This window comes from Rhipicephalus sanguineus, chromosome 7 (assembly GCF_013339695.2).
Source record: "Rhipicephalus sanguineus isolate Rsan-2018 chromosome 7, BIME_Rsan_1.4, whole genome shotgun sequence".
Classification (NCBI taxonomy): Eukaryota; Metazoa; Arthropoda; class Arachnida; order Ixodida; family Ixodidae; genus Rhipicephalus; species Rhipicephalus sanguineus.
Genome location: NC_051182.1, coordinates 16,926,391 through 16,950,384, shown reverse-complemented (window position 1 = coordinate 16,950,384; position 23,994 = coordinate 16,926,391). Strand labels below are relative to the sequence as shown.

General features: G+C 45.3%; 1 protein-coding gene across 1 annotated transcript in view; it reads right to left on the bottom strand.

The window, feature by feature from the left end:
• The window catches only part of LOC125759082 (putative sodium-dependent multivitamin transporter), a 124,317-nt gene that overhangs the window by 49,339 nt on the left and 50,984 nt on the right, over positions 1-23,994 (bottom strand). The window contains exons 8-9 of the mRNA XM_049417335.1: positions 15,182-15,322; positions 6,808-6,937 (exon numbers count right to left, since the gene is read on the bottom strand). Coding sequence (XP_049273292.1) covers positions 6,808-6,937; positions 15,182-15,322 — 271 coding nt within the window. The remainder of the gene's footprint in view (positions 1-6,807; positions 6,938-15,181; positions 15,323-23,994) is intronic.

The window sequence follows — 23,994 nt, the reverse complement described above, 5'->3', positions numbered from 1 at the left end:
CAAGTGTGTTTCGCTTTTAAAAACTTCGCAATGAAAACAAATTTTCAAGTAAACGAAGGCGGGAACTTGGTTTCGCAGTAGGCACTGGCTATGCACAAGAGAAAGCACCTCTTTTCTGAGAAATCGCTACAAAACTTGCTGTCACAATAAGCCCGGCTTTGCGCCGGCATATTCCAACACCGAAGCGCATCCTCCGGCATTCAGTGTCCCGTCGTGAGCGGTTACTGACCGCCTGTTTTACAAACCCGACCCATCCCTAAATACTCAGATAAACACATGCGAGTGCGAGCGCCCGAACGACACCCAGCGCGCACGAACGCCGTCTACGTCGAGACCAAACATGTCATATCCTGGAATCACCGCACATAGCTTCCACAGTCACTTGATTCTGTTATAAGATCAACCATTAACGCAGATGCAGGCAAACTACGAAAACAGCAAACAGAAATGAGGGAAAAGGGTGCACGACGGCGTCCGCAACAACGCGCGCCGTCGAAAGTCTCGAGCTTTTCACCTTACTGGCGAGGCGTGTCCAACTTGACTACCGCGTAGGCGCTGAAAACATCGTACTATATATGCATCTTAACCTACCCTCTTTAAGCGAACAAAAACCAATAGATATAGCGCGTCTAAGTGTTCTGTACACAGACATTTTTTCACGTTCCCACGCGTGGAAGCATGCTGCACACTCAATGTCGATGAAGATGTCATTATTAAGTATACTAAAGCGCATCTCAGAACGACATCTTGCGCCTTCAGCAGTGCAGACACAATGTGCAATCAGCAGGCAAAGACCCTTGATAATTGTTTGCATCGCTCATTTTATGGGAGCTTGTGCAGTAACGCGCATAACGGTGTCAACTCGTTAACTGACAGTTTTAGTTAGGCATCGCAACAGCCCCGCAGACACAGGCTGTTGTTGGAAATGGCTGGCAGCCTACTTCCGCAGAGCTTCTGCAGACGCCCAGCTAAAACTGTATAATTAGTACCGACGAAACCAATACACTCACCGTTAACAGGCGCACGTTGCCCGTGCCCGCAGGTCTATCAATATTCCGCCCTCCAAGCGTCACTTCGAGCACGGAGCCTGGCGTCATCGCCACCAATGATGCGCATGTTCGCTCGAACACAAAACCACAGGACAGGCAACTGACGCAACCCGCGCAACCAACACAACGCATTCCAAAAGACCGAGGAGACAGAGACGAGGCAGAGTAGCCGCGCCAGCCCGGCTCCGTCGGCGAACCATGGCGCCGCGACGGCGCCGAACGGCAAGCGCGCGATATGTACGGCGTATACGGTGGCGCCTTCTTCACGGAAGCTAATCGAAAAGCGCTTCACGAGATTCTAGTGACTCCTTCAGAAATAGTAACTCTCTTTTTCTGTTTGTACCTTCCAAAAGGGGTCAAGTGGATACCCCAAGAGAGTCACGATGAATTGACTCTTGACTCTTTTTTTTAATACGAAAGTGTTTCAGATGCGAAGTATCTTAAGGCGGAGCTCAATCCGGTGGTGGTGTGCGGCGTGACCACCCTTACTGCGCATGCGCATACCCTCTCCACACACCTCCTCTCCACTCCCCCTCACCATTCCCCCTGTCATCTACCCTCTCCCATTTCCTATCTCCACTCACACTCTCCCCTTCCCCTCTCCACTTTCCCTCTCCCCTCCGTCTTTCCACTCTTCCTCTGAAACGTGGGCTAGAGATGCCGAAATTCTCTCCTGCGCAACGCCGCGATCAGCTCGAGCGCATGCGCGTCCCCTCATCTTCTCTCTCCTCTCTCACGCTGCCCCCTCTCGCCCGCCTGTCGACCGCGTTCCCCGCTCGCCCTGTGAGAATTAACGGCCAGGCTAGATGGAAGATACGACGCGCGTATCGTCGCTCTTCGCGTTCCACGACGCGAGCTCGGTAGCATGCCCAACGAACGCCAACGGAACGCGATGGTGCAAGTGCTCCGGCTTCGCATCTACTCATGGTCCCCTTTAGCGGGAGATGGTGTAATTTTTATGCCAGGGTCCACCAAGCGTTTAGTGACGTATTTTCATCATGAAAGCAACGTCGAAAAAATAAACACGATCAGATGGCAAAGAAAGGAAAAGGATCTGTCAACAGGAGTCGAACCCACGACCTCTCGGTCGCGACAACAGATGCCGGGCACGCTATCCACTGCAGCACGGTCACATACTCTGGAGCATTTACAAGCGCGCATTTTATATCTCACATTTTCCTCTCACAGTGCTTTTCACTTCACTTCACTTTATTACCTTAAAACCCCGGTGAGGGGGTATTACATAAGGGGTGGGTTAACAAATGGAGGTTACAGAGAGTGATCTTCATGACGAACAATATGCGTTTATGTTGTGCGCAAAAGATGATGAACACGTGATGGCTGCAATGTCGCGGGGAAGGCCATTCCAGTCCACTGCTGTGCGAAGAAAAAATGAGGCAGGAAAAGTAGTAGTGCGAGCATGTGCGCGTGCGATTGAATAACCATGGGTCGTGCGGTGAGATATGCGTGTCGGTGGGATGATGTAAGGTGCTTGATTGAGGGAACTGTGGAAAAATTTGTGAAACAAACACAGACTGGCGATGCGGCGACGCACAGAAAGATTTGCGACGTGAATGTCACGTTTTAGGGATGATATGCTTATGTCGTATGAATATGAAGAATGAATGAACCTAGTGGCATGATTTTGTACAGATTCTAGTTCGTTTATTAGGTATATCTGGTGCGGGCTCCAGATGGGCGCTGCATATTCTAGTTTGGGTCTGATGAGTGATTTGTATGCCAGAAGTTTTATGTCTAGTGGTACGTGACGCAAATGACGCTTTAGGAAACCGAGGGATCTGTTCGCGGATGATATGATGTTGTTGATGTGTGCGTTCCAGGAAAGGTCAGATGATAAGGTGACGCCTAGGTATTTATATGATTGAACATGTTCAATAGTGGAATTAGAGATTAGGTATGAGAATGATAAAGGATTACGCTGGCGTTGAAATGAAACAAGTTTGCATTTAGTGGGATTAAGCTTCATTAACCAAAGATCGCACCACTGTTGCACGAGGTTAAGATCCTGTTGGAGTGCAGCTTGATCAGAAGTGTTAGTAACTGTGCGATAGATGACGCAGTCGTCGGCAAATAAACGGATATGGGAAGATACATGGTCGGGAAGGTCAATAATGTATATTAGGAACAAGAGGGGTGCGAGTACAAATCCTTGGGGGACGCCGGATGTTACTGGGAGGGAGCTAGAGCGGGTATTTTTAATTGAGACTAACTGGGAGCGGTTCGTAAGAAATTGAGTGATCCATGCAAGAATGTTCGGGTGCAGGTTCAACTGGGCAAGTTTTAGTAGTAGGCGTTTATGTGCCACTTTATCGAAGGCTTTTGCGAAGTCGAGAAAGATTGCATCGGTCTGGAAGTGACAGTCGAGATTAGAATGTAGATCATGAACAAATATAGCAAGTTGGATTTCACAAGATAATGATTTACGAAATTCGTGCTGGGAGAAATGAAAAAAATTGTTAGTGTCAAGGAAGTGCATTATGTGAGAGTATATGACATGTTCCATAATTTTGCAAGGGACGCTTTTTAGGGAAATGGCTCGATAATTTAGGGGGGGCTGTCTGTTACCTGATTCGTGGACTGGAATGACCTTTCCCTCCTTCCAGTCGTCTGGTAAAATTCCTGTTTCGAGTGACAGTGAGAACAGCATCGAAAAATACACTGCAATAATTTCTTTAGTATTTTTTAACAATTTGGAGTTAATATCGTCTACGCCAGCCGATGATGAAACTTTTATTTTGTCATTGAGTGATGAAATGCCACCAACGGAAAATGCAACAGGGGCCATCACTGGTAATGTCATAGTAGGTGGCGTAGGAAGCGGTACGTTGGTCGGCGTGGTGGTGTCGCCATCTGGGAGCGGTAAAGTGAAGTAATGCATCATGACCATGGCGTTCGCGATTAGTTCCTGCAACGCGTAGTTGCTACGCGTCCGCCCCATTCGGCGCGTTTCCAGTAGGAGAAGTGTAATTTCGTCAACGCCTTAACACACCACGAGGTGACGATCTTATGCCGAACGGCGCCATCGCTCGTAGCATCCATCCACATAAAAATAGCTCTACGACGCGCACCTGCCTCGCCTCTCTGGAACACCGCGTTCCCTGCTTACGCTCGCCACGAGAAAAATCGCGGCTAGGGTACACGACGCACGTTGCGTTTCCCTCTAGTCCAACCGTGGTGTTCAATAACTCTTTAACATGGCACGAAATGGCGACCTTACTTCAAGTTCTGCGTCCAATCAACGACGCTCTTCTCGCTGTCCCACTGCCTTCTCTGATTACGCTCTCACCGTTAAATGCTACTGCTGCCAAAAGGGTTTGTTTAATTACTGATCATGGACGTTGCTAATCGAGATGGAGATATACCACCAAGCGTCAACGTGGGTGTATCCACGTTAACGGTGTTATAGCTGCGATGCACCAATGTACATTGTGGAAGCTCTTTATCAGTGTACAGTAAACATTGAACTACTTTGCAAGAACACGTTTTACTTTCGTGTTATAACGATTTCTATGACGGAGGGATCAACCATATTTTTTCTTAGAGTGCATGTAATGTAAATTGAGTGACATAGGTGACAAAAAGTGACATAGAGTCAAGGGCAAAGCTACGTCCTAAGGTTCACAATGTCTAGGTTGAATTCGCCGACTAGTATAAAGGGTACGGGTTTCAGCTTGTTGGTAAGGCTTCATGGGTTCGAAACAGCACGTAAACTACGAGGACACAGAAAAAAACAGACAGGACCAGGCGCTGAACTACCAACAATGTTTTTTTATTTGTGCGAACACGATTAAATATGCTTTTCACATGATAGGAGGGGGAGTGGCGCCTGGTCCTGTCTGTTTCTTTCTGTGTCCTCGCAGTTAACGCGCTGTTTCGAACCCATGTAGTATAAAGGGTTTGTGCTTATAGGTGTTTTATATTGTTCTGTCACAATTATGACTGATGTTTGTCTATTGGAAAGCTTTCTTTTTATTCACATACACACATATATATGTTTCGACTATAGCAACGGTTTTCTATATACCGTGACAGCGGACAGTGAGAGTCGACGACAAAGCTAGGTCCTAAGGTCCCTAATGTGTAGGTTGAAGTTGCGGGCCAGTATTAAGGGTTTGTGTTTGCAGGTGTAATATGCTGTTTCGTCACAATTATGATTGATATTAGTCTATTGTTAAACCTGAATATTTCGCTTTTACACGGTGCTGTGTAATCACGGACACGGACGCCAAGTGGATGGTCCGACAAGCCTTGGCCTTAAGGTGCTTCGCCCCTAAAAGATGGAAGTACGATATAGCCTGATTTAGGACGGGCATAAGCTTGGCTGTTTCGACAGTGTTCGCCAAGTGGAGCTGTTCTTGTAGAATTAACTTTATGGCGGTCCAGAGAACACGCAGGGAAGATCCCGCGCCACCACGAACTAGATGGATTTTTTAATCGTACGCTTCTCTGGCGCGCGGTTCTAGAGCTTGGTAATGATAACATGACATAGACCGTATCGGCATAGGCGTGCGCACGGGGGGCCAGAGGGGGCCGGCCGCCCCCCTAGTCACCTAGGAGGGGAGGAGCAAAAACTGCCGCGTACCCTCTAGTCACCTAAGAGGGGGCGCAAAATCTGCCTCGTACATTGACTTAGTAGGAGGGGGGGGCTGCGATGAACCTTCGCCCCCTCCCCCCCGATGGAGAACCCTGCGCACGGCTATGCGTATCGGTCGCCTGGAAGGAGCGGTGTCGGTGGATGGTTGTACTTGTTTGATGTGTTTGGCGACTACCAAGGCACTGAAACTCTCACAGTTTGTATTTGAAGATTCAAAAGTCTGTTACTGCTCGGTATCTGTGCACATTAATGTCCACAGATGCCGAAAGGTAAACAATGTAGTGCCTTGCGTAAGCTTTCAAAGGGCATTTGCAAAATTTATGTTGAAGCATATATTGAGTTACCTTGTACTAACGAGTTACGTCATGTATGGGGCCGTGTTCACCTAGGCTTAAGTAAAAAAATCGTTCGTGCACAGTTTACTTTTTCAAGAAGCAGTTGCGCAGGAACTATTCCAGCAGCATCAAATGTAACTCATAAAAGCCATGGCTCCGCAACACATGTAAGAGAAGGAGAGGTTTACACTACCGGGACTATAGTATAAAGCGTGTTCTTGAATTGTAGCAATTTTCTATCTATCATTCAGCTGCATTTCTTCATTGCGTTAGGGTGGATTAGTTGCTATTGTTTTGTGAAAATATATAGCACTTTTCAGCAGCAAAGGAACCTATTGGGTTTTAGCTCAATAGCTGCGTGCTATTTGTTGTCATTTATTTGTGGTATTTGCCTTTAGAACCTCTTTTATGGAAGTGGTTACTCTGTTTGTTTTATCGATTGATTTTCCACTAAAATTTTCCCCTGCCCTTACATTTAAACTTCGGAATAACGCTGGCTGCCGATCTAAATGTTTCCGCAAAGCTCTCCGCCAAATTGCAAATGTAGGTGTCGTACTAAATTTAGCTTCATCTTGCTGAATTTAGTACAGCGAGTATATACTACATTTTTAAAATAGAGTACAAATGCCGGACTTATACAAAAGCAGGTCTTGACCAATCTTTCACAAGCGCATTCACCGGCTGTCACAGCGTTAATCTTCATCCTTGGTCAAGGTAACATTACATTTACTGTGCTCCTGTGCATACCAACAAGAAATATTTGTATATATATCCTCTTTCGTCGACAAAAACCATAAGTTCCATTCACCTGGTCAAATGTTTTGATGGCTCCTCGAAGCACAGGGTCGCAGTCCCTGTACCAGTATATCAGCGCCACCCCTGCTGTTATCGCAATGGTGAAGAAGAAAAGGACAAACAATCCACCAGCCACTGCTGTCCTGAAAAAAGTGTGAACATGCAGACTGAAGGCATATCTATAAAATGAACCTAACTGCTGTACTTTCATATTCCGCAATAAGTCCGGTTGCTAAGCAGCTTAAATGACATGGTTGGTGGTGACATCCCAGCTTCTTAGCAAATATCTGCCGCACGCGAAACAAGAATACGCGCACTCTTAAGCAGACCGTGCTTACAGAACATTATTATCAACGTTTATGAGGTTGAAATATTTCATCGCTATCAATTTATTATACAAGTCCAAATCGAATTTCCTTCGCCTTCTAACTTGTGATTTGTCTACTAAGTGTTGCAAAAGGTGAGTTTTTCTCATTGTGCCTTCTGTATATAGCTATTCCCGAAACGATATGTAAACAATGGCGCCCCAAAATCTTTCAGTACACGTTTTGCTGTTTGCTTACAAACACTTTATTACCCCGGAGGACGTGCATGAATTGAAAGAAATGGCTAATGTGTTTATTCGTAACCTGATAGGTATAATGAATGAATGAATTGAACCTTTATTTCGCAGGAGAGGAAGGCGCTCGGCCGCAGTTTGGGAATAGGTGGGGAAGGGATTGTTCGGTAAACAGCATATGCACAATAAATTAACATGACTTGGTGCGAATCCGTTTTCGGTATAAGTTCAATGGAGTCGCTCTCGCGCGAGATCGTCGACCTCTTCTACACCACTAATGAAAACCGTTTTTGCCTTCCCTCAACATATGTATGTATAAACAGTGTCGCATCTTCAATACCCCTGTATACGGCATCACTTCTCCGACATATTTATTTTAGCAAACCTAGCCCGTGACCCCATAGTAAGGTTTGGTTCCGTGGTTGCCGAAAAATGCAGAAAAAAAGCTTACAGCCACACTTTTTCGCCCAAAAAATGCCAAAAATTCAATATATCAGGAGCTTAGCTTAGCGAAGGCTGAACTAAGCATGTTTACACCTTTAGAGCACAGCGCACACTATCGTTTTATTCACTAGTGTCGCTAGGTTCGCGGTGGCATGGACGCGGGACCAATGCAGAAGTGTTGAGGACCTTATTTTGCGTCAAAGGGAATTGACGTTCAAAAACCCTAACTGCAGGGGAACGGTTTTCTGAGAAACGGAGGAAATTTTGCCTTAAATTGCGAAAAGAACGCGCGTACGTTCTGCTGATGGCTGTCACAAGGAAGAAAGAAGAGAGTGACGGGCAGTGGCTCGAAATAAACAAGCATAAATTGCTCTAAAACTTGTGTAATATGAAACATAAAAAAATTACAGTCAAACGTCCTTGAAAGTGTGGTCGGAGGTGTTTATCACGTGATACAAGTTAGAACTTCTTGACATGAAGCATGATCCGGACATATTTTCAGATTTTCTGGACACGGAGCGCAGTAGACTGCCGCAGATCTAACCAAAATATCTGTGTTACTTCTCATTTTTCTGCATTTGTTTCAGTTTTCTCTTCCCTCTTCTACTGACACGGAAAAGTAATCCATAAGACCACGCCTTCGACCAAGAATGATATCATAATGCAGTGTTTCTCGTTAGGCGAGTGTTTTCGGCTTGTTTGCCGCTTGAGTTACGACCTCTACGGTCACCATCTAGAGTCAGGCTGGCTAACGTGGCTACGCGTGCTACAAATACGCGTTTGGTGGTTTCGGATGGTTACCTAGTAAACAAATTGAAAATCAGCCGTGACCTATTATTCCACTGACGGCGATAATGTACGCACGTTTCGTGTGCATGTACTTCGCATGTGCCTCTAATATACACTTTTCGCCGTTGACTGACGTCTTCACCGTTGCGCATATTCAACAGGCTCTCTTTCCTCCCGAAAATATTTGCACCTCTCAAAAACACTTGGTCAACCCATGACATCACTCCCATAAACAACCTCGATCATTTCATGGGTCTCACTCGCAGTTTTACCCACCTTGATGGAAAACTTCAACGCGTAACGCCACTCTGACAAATGATTATTTGTGGAGATGACAAGACACCTAAAAAGGGATTCACCTTAAACTAGATCTACGCCGGACTGAAAGTTGCTCCAGTTGGTGATACATAATGGGCAAAAAACAGCGCGCAGACGGATGGGACGAAGAAAGGTATACACAGAACAAGCGCTGACTCTGAACTGTGGTTTATTAGGCATATACAGATTATTTATACAGAAATGATAAGCATCAAGAACATGCGCAGAGGAGCGGGCAAAGGACCATAACAAGAAAAAAAGGAAAAATACAAAAAAATAGAAAAAGGCTTTTATACCGTGAAGAGACTGCGCAAGAGCGACAAAAGATCAAGCAAACATACGACTGATTAAGTTTACTTCTTTTTCGTGCTAAGAAATCGATGTTTGGCTGACGCAGGACTCTCCTTCTTTTTTAATGTAGAAAGCTTCCACGAGTTCCCGTGTCCTTTGATCTCTGTGTCTAAAGAGCACTGTCGTGTCACTGAACAATGGCTTGCACCCACACGTGTTGCAGTGCGAAGGCAGGTTGGCATACGTGCATGTCTTGAAGGTTCCAGAATGTTCTTTTGCCGTACATAGAGGCAGCGCCCCGTTAGCCCGATGTACACTTTTTTACAGGTTAAGGGTATTTTGTACACTACCCCTTGTGCACAAGGCATTGCTGCGTCCGTGTGCTTCACATCGCACTTAATTTGGCTAGACCTCATTTTATCATGCTTTTTGTTCACCATTGGGCACAATTTTCCTAACTTATTTTTGGCTGAAAATAGTATCTGAACATCATAACGCGACGCCACATTTTTTAACTCATGTGCCATTCTGTGCTTCTAGGGCATAGTAGCACATTTTTTTCGCCGCTCTTTTTGTACACTTTTTTGTCCCTTCTTAATCTGACGCACAAGTCCTTCGCAGGCGGAAGTGATTACAGGAGTCGGGAACCCGGCTGCCTGAAGGCGACCCATCTGATCAGAAAAGCTTTTTTTTCCCCCTGGTGCCTACACGACTTCCTAATTGCGGCCCCGAGGCTCGACGTAGCGATGCCCTTCTTTACTATTTTAGAATGCCCCGACTTATAATTAAGGAGTGGTTTTACAGATTTTTTATTTATTTATTTACAAATACTGCAGGCCCTACTCGGGCCCAAGCAGGAGTGGGAACAGCATTAACATAAACAATAACAACAATACTGATTACAACAGTCGCTAAATTACCGGTAAAGCAAACGCCAACTACAATCAACATATGCTTCGCAATTCCAAACACACAACATTATAACAGTGATAAATCATGCACATACAACAATTCAACACATGAGGTAAATTCTCTATACATAAAAAAAATGAACGTGGGAGTCAACTGCCAACATAGCTGTTCAGCATAACATAGCTTTACATGTCAAACGAAAGGTTATTTAAAAACTGTACAAACGATTCTGTTGTATTAGCGTTAACTACTTCTTCGGGTAATTTATTCCATAGTGATATTGCATGCGGAAAAAGGGAATGCTGGTGTATTTTAAGATTACTAAATGGCTGTTTAACGGTTTTGTTGTACGAGCCGACCGCATCAGTTAAGTAACTTTCACGAGGAATTTTATAGTGACCGTGGTACAGCTGATATAAAAATTTCATACATTTCTGCGATGAGCTAGTTTTTTCAATTTTGCCCTGTCGCGAAGAACGGACACGCTTGAAAAACGCGAGTATGTGGTGTATATAAACCTCAAGGCCAGATTTTGCACTCTTTCTAATTTCCCGATTAAGTACTTTTGATGCGGGCTCCAGATCCGCATATTCTAATTTCGGTCTGACGAGAGTCTTGTATGCAGTTAATTTTACGGTTGGTGACGTACGACGCAATTTTCATTTCAAAAATGCGAGCTTTTTTAGCGCGTTGCTGCACACATTTTCTATATGTGTTTCCCAAGTTAAACTGTTTGTAATTGTAACACCTAAATACTTTACTTGATTGGTTTTTTTAATGTAAGCAGTATTAATAGTATAAGAAAATTCCAAGGGTTCTTTTTTGTTGCTAAATGTAATACACGCAGTCTTCGAAGTATTAAGCTTCAATCCCCATGTTTCACACCATACGCTAATTGAGTGCAACGTATCATTGAGTCGAACTTGGTCGGAATGGTCAGTCACATTAGCATATACCACACAATCGTCGGCAAACAGTCGGATCTTCACAGGCGAATGAACAGGTAAATAAATGTCATTTATATAAACTAAGAACATTAAGGGGCCGAGTACCGAGCCTTGTGGCACTCCCGAGTGTACATCCAGTGTATCGGAAACACAATCATTGACCGCAACATACTGTTTCCTTGAGGACAAATAACATGCTATCCAACGAATGATATTGGGTTCAATGCCCATAGAATGCAGTTTGGTTACTAAATCAGCATGCGGAACAACATCAAACGCTTTGGAAAAGTCCAAAAATACTGCATCAATTTGACCCCTCATATTTACTACACTTAGAAAATCATCCGTTATCTCAGCTAACTGTGTTATAGTGGATAAACCAGCCCTAAAGCCATGTTGATTTGCATGAAGTAAATTATTATCCTCCAGATGTGTCATAATCGCTTTAAATAAAATATGTTCTAGCAGTTTACAAGCTGTGGATGTTAAAGAAACTGGTCTGTAATTATTTAATTCTAAGGGGACCCAGACTTGTGAATCGGAACTATTCTTGCAGAGCGCCAGTCATCAGGTATCACACAGGATTCTAACGACTTTTTGTAAATTATATATAAGTACTCTGCTACCCAGATTGCATACCTGTTGAGAAAAACATTCGATATGTTGTCCGGACCTGGTGATTTTTTAATGTCTAAATTACGCAAGAGATTAAAAATGCCGTTCTTGCTTAAATTTACTTCGGACATCGAAGTACGAAGCATGTAAGGTTGTAAGTGTGCATGCGATGCTTTCAAAGTAAAAACAGATTGGAAGAGCGCGTTGAATTCATTTGCAATAGTAAAAGGATCGTCAATGCTTATGCCAGACGTTCTGATCTCTGTGATGCCGCTCTTATCTTTAGATAAATATCGCCAGAATTTTCTTGGTTGCTCCGACATGAAAGAAGTCAAGGTGCAAGAAAAGAACTGGTCTCTTGCGGCACGCACTTTATCCTGAAAAGTGCGTACTAGGCTTGGAAGTACCTCCCTATCGCCGCGTTTTCGAACTCGTTTTATTTTGCGTTTCATATGTATAAGGTTACGATCCATCCACGGGTACTCTCTGTTGATACGCTTTTTTTTTAAAGGTCTGGGGTTATACAGATCTGGGGTTCTAAGGTCTCTAAGGTTCTAAGGTCTAAGGTCTGGGGTTTACAGATCTGGGGTTATACGCCCAACAAGGATGCTTGTTAGAAAAGGTTATCTTTAGGTCTAGAAACTGTGTTGCGTTTTGTGAAGGTTTTTCGCTGGTGAACTCAAGCCCCATTCCAGCGTTTCGAAAGACCTCCAGAATCTCATTCACATTCAGGGACGCTTCATATTTGGATATTACAATTAAGTAATCATCCACGTATCGGGCGACACAAACAACTTTCCCTTCACGCTTCTTGGCTAGGCTTAAGTCGACTTTTCCTAGGAAAATGTCGCTCAGTACCGGTGCCACCCTGGACCCTATGCATACCCCGGCTTTCTGGACCATCGTTTTTCCTTCCCACACAATGAAGGACGATTGCAAATAGAACATCAATAGCTCTAAAAACGTCTCTACGTTCAAACCACAATCATTTTTGAATTTTTGTTCATCGATGTTTTCTGTAATGCATTCCTTCACGCAATTCACTAGCTCCCTCTGTGGAAAGGAATAATATAATTCTACAACATCAACACTGAATGCAGTACATCTGTCAAACTTTCCATGGCGTAAATCTTAAACAATTACCTCCGAGTTTCTTATTATGAAGGGATCTTCCACTAATAATTTTTCTAGTTGCTTCTGCAGAAAGGTTGAAACAACTACCTGCCATGTGCCATTCTCAGATACTATAGTGCGAAAAGGCTGCTCCGGTTTGTGTGTCTTAATCGAGAAAAACGGTTCCAAGCACAACCCCTGAGCTTTCGCTACACTTCTAGACAGGCGTTCCAGGTTCAATTCCTGCAGAAAGTCATTTGCTCTTTCCTTAACCTTTCTCGGCTCTCCTGTCGCTAACTGGAAGTTTTTCATTAGCGCTGCAGAGGCCTTCTCGGAAAACTGTCCATCGGTCAAGAGCACAAGAAATCCTTCCTTGTCGGCTGTCATCAGCTTTAACTTCTTTTCTCTCAACGAATCAGCAAGAGGACGTAGCCCTATACTTCTCTTATCTTTCTCTTTTAGACTACGCATAATGACATCTGCACATTCAGACACACAACGCGACCGCTCATTGTCCGTCACATGTTTAGAAATAGTTCTCGCCAAGGCTACCTTTTCGACGTTGCTGAGCCTCGGTTCCACGCAAAATTCTGGGCCGAGCCTGAGGATCTCCAGATGCTGTTCCGGTATCGCTACGCCACCCTTGTTGGGCATATAACCCCAGATCTGTAAAACGACTCCTTAATTATAAGTCGGGGCATTCTAAAATAGTAAAGAAGGGCATCGCTACGTCGAGCCTCGGGGCCGCGATTAGGAAGTCGTGTAGGCACCAGGGGGAAAAAAAGCTTTTCTGATCAGATGGGTCGCCTTCAGGCAGCCGGGTTCCCGACTCCTGTAATCACTTCTGCCTGCAAAGGACTAGTGCGTCAGATTAAGAAGGGACAAAAAAGTGTACAAAAAGAGCGGCCAAAAAAATGTGCCACTATGCCCTACAAGCACAGAATGGCACATGGGTTAAAAAATGTGGCGTCACGTTACGATGTTCAGGTACTATTTTCAGCCAAAAATAAGTTAGGAAAATTGTGCCCAATGGTGAACAAAAAGCATGATATAATGAGGTCTAGCCAAATTTAGCCAAATTAAGTGCGATGTGAAGCACACGGACGCAGCAATGCCTTGTGCACAAGGGGTAGTGTACAAAATACCTTTAACTGTAAAAAAAGTGTACATCGGGCAAACGGGGCGCTGCCTCTATGTACGGCTAAAAGAACATTCTGGAACCTTCAAGACATGCACGTATGCCAACCTGCCTTCGCACTGCAACACGTGTGGGTGCAAGCCATTGTTCAGTGACACGACAGTGCTCTTTAGACACAGAGATCAAAGGACACGGGAACTCGTGGAAGCTTTCTACATTAAAAAAGAAGGAGAGTCCTGCGTCAGCCAAACATCGGTTTCTTAGCACGAAAAACAAGTAAACTTAATCAGTCGTATGTTTGCTTTATCTTTTGTCGCTCTTGCGCAGTTTCTTCACGGTATAAAAGCCTTTTTCTTTTTTTTCTATTTTTCCATTTTTTCTTGTTATAGTCCTTTGCCCGCTCCTCTGCGAATGTTCTTGATGCTTATCATTTGCGTGTAAATAATCTGCATATGCCTAATAAACCACAGTTGAGAGTCAGCGCTTGTTCTGTGTATACCTTCCTTCGTCCCGTCCGTCTGCGCGGTGTCTAGATCTACGCTCTGTGAAGTCTAGGAGACGACTTGCGACAGGTACGCTGCTAGTTACGACCTCACACCACCCAACCAGCGCCGTAGCATCTCCCTCCTTTGCCACGTTTTGGCGGGAAAAAAAATCAACCTTTGTGGACAAACTCTTACAGGTTGGACACGGCTACTGCATGAGGGGGCACAAGTCAAACTTCTCGATATGGGGGCACAAGTCAGCAGCAGACACCGGCTCCATGCAAGTATTGTGCTTGGCATATTGTTGCTTTGTAAGGAAAAAATAATATTAATGTAATGATAGTTTGTTTATTTACATTTACGATGGAGGGGACTGCAGGTACAAGTCGCTTGAGAAACAAGGAACTTGACAGAATCCCGCAGTTACCACTTCCATGTAGGCTGCAACAGCACACATATTCTGTATACAAGAACTTCAATATTAGAGCTCTTTCACATGAGACAGTCAAAAAAGTAAAAGATATTCAAAAGAAAACGCAAAATGAGACTCTTTTTTGACATGTGCGCAACGATTGGTGAAATGTTTGCATAGCACTCTTACAGACGGTATTGGTAACTGAATATCTTACTTATCATATATCAATATCTTATTTATGAGCCGGCACATGCATTGCAGTGCGGAGTGAGGAGAACAGGTTAACCGTACAATGCATTTTTAGTTTCTTTTCTTCTCACTACACTGTACTCGACGCAGAATTCAAAGTTGTGCTTTGTACCTTTTCGCTGCCTGTAGCGTCCTTGCAGCCATGAATCGCTGTACGGACATCTGGTCAAACGCAACCCGTACCAAAGTGTAAGGCATCGCCGAAACTAGAGTGCTCCAGATGTTCTCGTCACTTGAAACATCGAAGTCGGTCCTGCGCATGGTATGAAATGAATAAAGGCATCACCATCTGAATTATGAGTGCAAATTTTAAAAATGCCCTCAACACACAATAAGTACTCTTCTACGTCCAACAACGCTTTAGTTTTGGCTAGTTGGCGTAAACTTTGAACATAATGCATGGCTGCGCTAAAAAACACGGACAAAGAAGAGATGTACACAGGACGGGCACAAACTTCCAGCTTTATTACGGAATGCCAAGGCGAGCTTATATCAACATAAATCGCATCACCACGCGATCTGGTTACGCCCCCATTGTGACGCTCATATCAGCGACACACCCGCTTGAGGCTTCCCAACATGATCATGAAATGGTAGCGCGCAAACAATTTAAGATGCAGTGGCTAAAATATATATACCGAAAAAACAAAAACATGCGAAAATGGACAGAAGTACACAACGACTACAGACACACAAATTAAAAGTTAGAAACACGGATACTGAGTCTCATTCACACAAAGCAGTCCAAAAAATGAACCTCTTTCGGAAGCAGAGTCAAAGAAGGCATGCTTACGCATTTGTCAGATTTTCTATTAATAAGTTAAGCCTGAACAGCTATCCTTTGCAACTTGTTGCTTTATTGGGACAAGCAGGCCGTGTCTTCAAACCTCGGCGTGCATCCGCAACTCCTGCAGTGAAAGTTGTTTGCGCCTACCGCCAAGCTATGGTCTCTGGCCCCCTCATTAAAACAGCGCCCCGTTTGTCCTATGTTAACTCTTCCGCAGGTCAAGGGCATTTCATAAAATACACCAGATGTGCATTCAGTGAAAACTTTGGCGTGGTGTTTATCGCACGCAGAGCGCTTTTCTTTGAGCATCATCGCGCATACTTTGGCCAATTTGCATGGGGCAGTAAAAACCGTTCTTTCTCTAAACCGATCCGCAACTTTATTTTCATTGGGCGATAAGCGATAAAAGTAGGTCATTACGTGAAGGTGCTGTTTGACTACTCTAGGCTGCTTTTCTTTTCCTTCTGCTTTCACGTTCTGCAAAAAACGCTAACAGCAACTCAAAGTGAGCTCATACGGGTAGCTAGCTTTGACCATGCGTTCAACGTGTTAGGCAAGGTTCTCTTGGACTCTGTGTCGGCGCGATTTCTCCAGAGCTGAACGGCAGCAGAGCGTCGCAATGGTTCTTTTGGTTAGCTTGGAATGAGCGCTGTTATGTGGCAGCAAAGGCTTGCTTGTTCTTGGGCTGTACATCCAACACACGTGACCTTGATCAACTAATAATCTTAAATCTAGGAATCGTAGGCTATTGTTGACAGGCTTCTCGTGAGTGAACCCTCCGACACGAGAGCCATCTGCGTGGACGTCGAAGAACTGTATTACTCCATTCCAAACAACAAGCTCTACAGTGCCGTAAGGAAGAGCATCGAGTACAATGGTGAGCTCGCGATTTGGAATGAAGCCGGTGTCTTTGGAATGAAGCCGGTGAGGTCATTAGATCATTACTTGGAAAAGTGGTTCATGAACCCTTTAACGTGCACTTAAATCTAAGTACACAAGCCTCGAGCATTTTCGCCTCCATCGAAAATACGGCCGCCGCGGCCGCGATTCGATCCCGCGACCTGCGGGTCAGCAGTCGAGCACCATAACCACTAGACCACCGTGGCGGGTAGGCAGTAGAAACCTTCTTATCTTAAAGCGCCCCTCACCAGGCTCGACAATTTTGAGCTGACGAGCGCAATGCATACACTGGGTGTTCATGATCACGTCTGCAAAAATTTGCAACGCGACGCGTCGCGGAAATGGGTCAAATTTCAAGCTGAACGCTGCTTGCTTTTCTTCTCGAGGGCGCGCGCCGAGAGAATGAAGGGATGACGTACGCGATGAAATGTTTGTCCTATATAAACGCTTCCGCAGGTCAAGGGTATTTCATAAACTACACCAGATGTACAATCAGTGAAAACTTTGGCGGGGTGTTTTTAGCACGCAGAGCGCTTTTCTTTGTGCATCATTGCGAATACTTTGGCCAATTTGCATGGGGTGGTAAAAACCGTTCTTACTAGAAACCAATTCGCAACTTTTTTACATTGTGCGATGAACGGTGAAAGTAGGACATTACAAGAAGTGGCTGCTTGACTACTCTAGGCTGCTTTTCTTTTCCTACTGCTTTCACGCTCTGCAAAACACGCTCACAGCAACTCATAGAGAGCTCAGACAGATAGCCAGCTGAGTAGCGAACATTTATTAGAAAGCTTGGACGTCTACTTGAACTCCTCTCTTATAATACATGCAGATAAGTTTTTATTCAGAAGAAAGAAATATGCATTGGGTCGTTGGTCGCTCCGATACTAAGTGACATTTACCTTGCTTCCATCGACCGCAAACTTACGTCATGTATATCACATACAGGTGTGTGGCGAAAACTTAGGTACTTTGACGATTATATTGCTTTCTTTGAAGCTCCTAGCTATGCTATTTTTAGAGTAAGGTTTCATTGATCATAGAGCAGTTCTCTACCGTCTCCGATGGCCTTAAGTTCACTCACGAGAAGCCTGTCAACAATAGCCTACAGCTCCTAGATTTCAGATTAGTATTTGATCAAGCTCAGGTGTGTTGGAAGTACAGCCAAAGAACAATGGTAAGGCTTTGTTGCCACATAACAGCGCTCATTCCAAGCTAACCAAAAGAGCCATTGTGACGCTCCGCTGCCGTTGAGCTTTGGAGAAATCGTGCCAACACAGAGTCCAAGAGAGCCTTGCCTACCAAGTTGAACGCAAGAGCAAAGCTGGCTATCTGTCTGAGCTCTCTATGAGTTGCTGTGAGCGTGTTTTGCAGAGCGTGAAAGCAGTAGGAAAAGAAAAGCAGCCTAGAGTAGTCAAGCAGCCACTTCTTGTAATGTCCTACTTTCACCGTTCATCGCACAATGTAAAAAAGTTGCGAATTGGTTTCTAGTAAGAACGGTTTTTACCACCCCATGCAAATTGGCCAAAGTATTCGCAATGATGCACAAAGAAAAGCGCTCTGCGTGCTAAAAACACCCCGCCAAAGTTTTCACTGATTGTACATCTGGTGTAGTTTATGAAATACCCTTGACCTGCGGAAGCGTTTATATAGGACAAACATTTCATCGCGTACGTCATCCCTTCATTCTCTCGGCGCGCGCCCTCGAGAAGAAAAGCAAGCAGCGTTCAGCTTGAAATTTGACCCATTTCCGCGACGCGTCGCGTTGCAAATTTTTGCAGACGTGATCATGAACACCCAGTGTATGCATTGCGCTCGTCAGCTCAAAATTGTCGAGCCTGGTGAGGGGCGCTTTAAGATAAGAAGGTTTCTACTGCCTACCCGCCACGGTGGTCTAGTGGTTATGGTGCTCGACTGCTGACCCGCAGGTCGCGGGATCGAATCGCGGCCGCGGCGGCCGTATTTTCGATGGAGGCGAAAATGCTCGAGGCTTGTGTACTTAGATTTAAGTGCACGTTAAAGGGTTCATGAACCACTTTTCCAAGTATTGATCTAATGACCTCATTATCGGAGTTTACTGCCTCCCGAATTGATTGCCGCAAAAATTTCTCGAATCCGTCAAGAACGAGCGGAGTTCGAGGGTTTGGCGCACGCTCCCAGCGCTTTCTCTCTTTTCTCGTCCCGACGAGCGCACTGGAAGCTACACAGGAAGAGATAGCGCGGGGGAAGGAAGTTACGCCAACGCGCGTCATGAAACCCGATCGCTCTCCGGCAGTGATTCGAGTGGGCGGGTGTGGCTACCGCGTAAAGTTAGCAGACTGAGGAGTGCGGCGCTGGCAAGTGGCGGCACCCGGCGGCAAGAAGCGCATATGATCCGAACGCCACTCTTAGTTTATGTCGGCTATCGGCCATTGAGGATGCTATGTCTTTCGCGACGCGGAGAAACAGAACGCTACGTACTGACGGGCGCCCCGCCCACCGGCGAGAGTGAGAACGGGCCTCTGTTTGAAAAGAGGGCGCCTGAGAAAACAGCAACTTCGCGCTCCTCTTGTAGCCTTTACGCGGAGCGCACGACTGCAATATATGGCTGTGCAGTTCACAGCCATGTCAGCTTTCCGTAGGATGTGTTTTTTCAAGAAGCCCAGGGGGTGCTTCATGAGCCCTCTAAAGAACTCAAGGTGGTGGAATTTTCCGGAGCCCTCCACTACGGCGTCTCTCATAACCATACCGTGGTTTTGGGACGTTAAACCCCAAAAATTAATTCGATTGTCCGTGCAAAATTGTCTTTCCAGCAATGCAGTTGCGTCTAAAAGTGAAGATGACATTAAGGAAATCGCTGTAAGCTTGTTCTTTGTAAGCCGGCTTTCCCACAGTCTATATTGTAGTGCAGCCTACTCGTAAAGGAAACATGTCCTCCACATCGCAGCAAAATGAAATAAATTAGACGACCAGCTCGCAGAAGTACATTCTACTTATGTTGCACAGTAGCAGTGATTAGGATTCCCACAGGTCAGCGCGCTTAAGAGCAAATATCAAGGGAACAACAACAGGAATGTCAACGGAGCTGGCTGGCGGCAAACACTAATAAAGGTCTTGCGCGAAGCGCCAAGCACGTGCGTCACACCACATACACCCTGAGTGCAGTGGACGGAAAATTTGAATCGTAAATGTGGCTTCAACTAGAGCCGCATCTTAGTAAACACACTGTCCTTAGCGACTATTCTCAGTTTTATGAGGGGAAGTGTGAAACTAAATACATCCAAGGTGCCGAGAAATTTCAACCAGAAATCCAAAATCAATCTGGTTTGGGTCCCCGCTCACTCGAGAAACCCCGGTAACGAGGAAGCACATAAAGTGGCCCGAGGGTTAGCAAACCGGGTTGCGCTTTGCTTGGAACAGGGCCCCCCGACAGGAGAGGCAGTGACGTCCTACAACGACCTTACTAATATGTAGAAAGATGACAAGCGATTTTACCCCATACCGCACAGCAAGATTACGAGAGCGCAGGCTACTATTCTCCGCTGAGCCTAAACTGATACCCTAACCACTCCGCGCCGCTTAGCGCACTTCACAGGCGGAGACAGTGTTGGCAGGTCGAAAAGACGAAAAATGGCCAGCGAATTGGCAAAACTAGCTAAAAAGTAGCCAACTTCAGCCAAATGCACTAAAGATAGGCAACAGTAGCCACGCTTGTGTGAAAACTTACTTTCCTATTTTTATTGCATTGGCTAAATGCAAAAGCTTTTCGGTGGAAATGTAAATATGTGCAGCACGAACACTTCAAAATCATATTTCCCGAGATTCCAGCATACATCGTTAACCTTAAAATCACTTCATGCATGATAACTTAGTGTTTGGGTTGTTGAAAAAAATGACTCCCTTCACGCGTCTTGCATGAATTTTCTTGAAATGACTAGAAGTTTCGACAACGAAAGTGAATCTACGGCATGATGAGTGCGCTCAAAATCACAGTTGCTTGCATTGAGGCATAAATTGTAGCCACTTTTTAAGTTATTTTGTCCGTAATGACGAATCCAGAGTCGCAGTCTGTACCTAAGCCTAAGAAATGATACAAGCAGTTCATCGGATATCCTAGAAGGATTGACTGTTGGGATAGTTGGTACGACATTCTAAAGAGAGCCTTTTAAAAAAACCAGGACACAAAAGCAAAGGCGGCAACAGAAGCGTTCACTAATATCTGTTGTTAGTGAATGTTTGCGTTGCCGCCTTTGTCCCTTGTGTCCTGGTAATTCAGTCCTCACTTGAAATCTTTTATATCCCATTTCTAATGTCGATGAGTGCATAGCGCCCTGGTTGCGGAGCGCCTTCGATTCCTGTTCACTTCCAATTGTGGTTTAAAGCCGCGTTCAGCAATTTGTGACCTGCAAAACGAGGCCCTACGCAACAGTTCTCGCTGAGCCCCATGCAGTTATCCAAGGAAATAAATTTTATTTAAAACGGCAAGATTGGGAAGAATGGGCTCCCTTCTTTAGGTGGCAGCCATGAGTCCTTGTGCTATGGGGGCATCCTCGGCTTGACGAAGGACTTGGAGTTGCACTTCTGGGTCTGCGCTTAGCAGTGTGGTCTCCCACTGCTCTCCGTTAATGAATGTTCTATCTAGCCCTAGCACTCTGCGGCAAGCCCACAATATATGGTCCGCCCTTCGATATAGCTCCGCCCTTCGATTACATATATCGGAGTATAACTCTGGGCAGCAGTAGTGATACGCGACCGGGTTCGGGAACGTGTTCGTAAAAGCGTTTTGTGTGTGTGTGTGTGTGTGTGTGTGTGTGTGTGTGTGTGTGTGTGTGTGTGTGTGTGTGTGTGTGGTGTGTGTGTGTGTGTGTGTGTGTGTGTGTGTGTGTGTGTGTGTGTGTGTGTGTGTGTGTGTGTGTGTGTGGTGTGTGTGTGTGTGTGTGTGTGTGTGTGTGTGTGTGTGTGTGTGTGTGTGTGTGTGTGTGTGTGTGTGTGTGTGTGTGTGTGTGTGTGTGTGTGTGTGTGTGTGTGTGTGTGTGTGTGTGTGGTGTGTGTGTGTGTGTGTGTGTGTGTGTGTGTGTGTGTGTGTGTGTGTGTGTGTGTGTGTGTGTGTGTGTGTGTGTGTGTGTGTGTGTGTGTGTGTGTGTGTGTGTGTGTGTGTGTGTGTGTGTGTGTGTGTGTGTGTGTGTGTGTGTGTGTGTGTGTGTGTGTGTGTGCAAGACCATCTTGAATGGCAGGTTATAAACGTGCAGTTTCTTTATATTAAGTTATGATCGCCACCACTGACCTTTACGCCTGCTTAGGCCAATGCGTCATCCTTTTCAATAAAGTTCATTTGCTGCGTAATCAAAGTGCCAAATTAAATTCTCGGAGTTGCAAGCACGCTTTGACAGCTATGTTTGGCACCATATACTCGAACGCCAGCGGCTGCGACTTCATCAGTTATTGATAATTTGCTCAAATCTAGGGGCCAAGAAGGTAGCCAAAAAGGAGCCAAGTAGCCAAGACTATTTTACAGCGAAAGCTGTTATGAGATCACAACAAAGGCCGTTTTTGGCGCCGTAGTTTTCCGCCGCCGCCGCCGGTGTCCGTAACCACTATCGCGCGAAATAAGAAAAAAACTAAATCAGAAAAAATATCCAGGATGGAACGAGGTTCAAACCTGGGCCCTGTGCGTGGGAGTCCAGTATTCTACCTCAGAGCCATGCCAGTGCTTCAAACTGCCGTGCAAAAAGACCCTATACAGGCTTCATGTCGGGAAGGAACCACATTTACATATGTAATGTAGTGTGGTAGAAGAGCAAAATTACAACCAGGCCTCACACAACGCGAATTCTGTAACTAGGCGTCACACAATGCGAATTGCGCAACGAGGGGGTTGTTGAATGCTTCCAACCCATTACAAAGGGCTCTGCCATAATTCTCCATCGTCATCAACCACAGCATCAACAATGTGCACATAATGTCTTACAGGTGTTTAGTGGGCACCACGTTTCTCCACGAAATTACGAAAAATTGCATAGTGGCTGCCTCCCTACATAAAAAAAATTATGATGATTTATAGCGTAGTGGGTACCTCGCAAGTGCACTTCTATTGGTTGCCAAGGAAGCCCATAAGGCTCCCATGATCCATTTCCTCGGGGTCTCAATAAAGTTAATTCCCTCTCTCTCTCTCTCTCTCTCTCTCTCTCTCTCTCTCTCTATTTCTCACGTTAACATGTGTTATAAAGCGTGGTGACAGGGTTAAATAACGACCGGGTGTCACACAATGCGAATTACGGAGTGGGTAGTTTAAAGCTTCCAACCCATTAAAAAGGGATCAGCCATAATTCTTCATTGTCATCAACCGTCGCATCAACAAAGTGCACATAATGCCTTACAGATGATACCTCGCTTCTTTACAGAATGACGAATAATGTCGTCGTGGGTGCTTCCCAACTTCACAAAAATTATGATTTTTGGGCGTAGTGGGTACATTGCTAGTGTACTTGTATTAGTAGCCACAAGAGAGCGTATATAACGGCCTCTAGAAATGCTGCTCTTCCAGCTTTCGCTCTGACTGTGCTGCGCTTTCCGTGCAGGCCTGGCGTTTTAACGTTTCGCAGAAATTCCGCCGTCGGCGTCGGCCCCGTTGGTTGTGAGCGAAAAATCATCATCTTATCCGTGACCGAAAAATCGAAAAAGCTGCAAATAAAATAAATAATAAAAACGTTGGGTCCGAGTGCGAATCGAACCCAGGCCGGCTGCGTGGCAAACACGTGTTCTACCACACAGCCACGCCTCTGCTTGGAGCTGCACTGAAAGTAACTTTCATGCTTCCCAAAAACACGCGTCCTGTATACAGGTGTCACAGTACGAGATGTAATATCGCAGGAATATTGCGTGGTACAAGCATACATTGCCATAGAGCGTCACACCATGTCAACATCATAACGACTTGGTGGTTTAAAGACAGCCACCCGTTACAAAAGGCACACACATTACTGCGCGTATTCCCTTAAGACCACGTAGTGGGTGCATCGCAACTTCGAAAAAGTTTATCGCGCATAATTGCTCCTGGTTTAAAGCATGCTACCCATTACATAAGACACACACTTTGGTGCGCGCATTCTGTTGAACGCTCGTAGTGTTCGAAGTGCGCACTAGTGGCAGGATATCGCTATCCCGTTCAACTCTTAAAGGCGAAGCTTAAGCGTCCCCCAATTTTTTTTTTTCTGCCGCCACCAGCCTAAAAAAAGTAGCCGAAATGGCGCAAAGTAGCC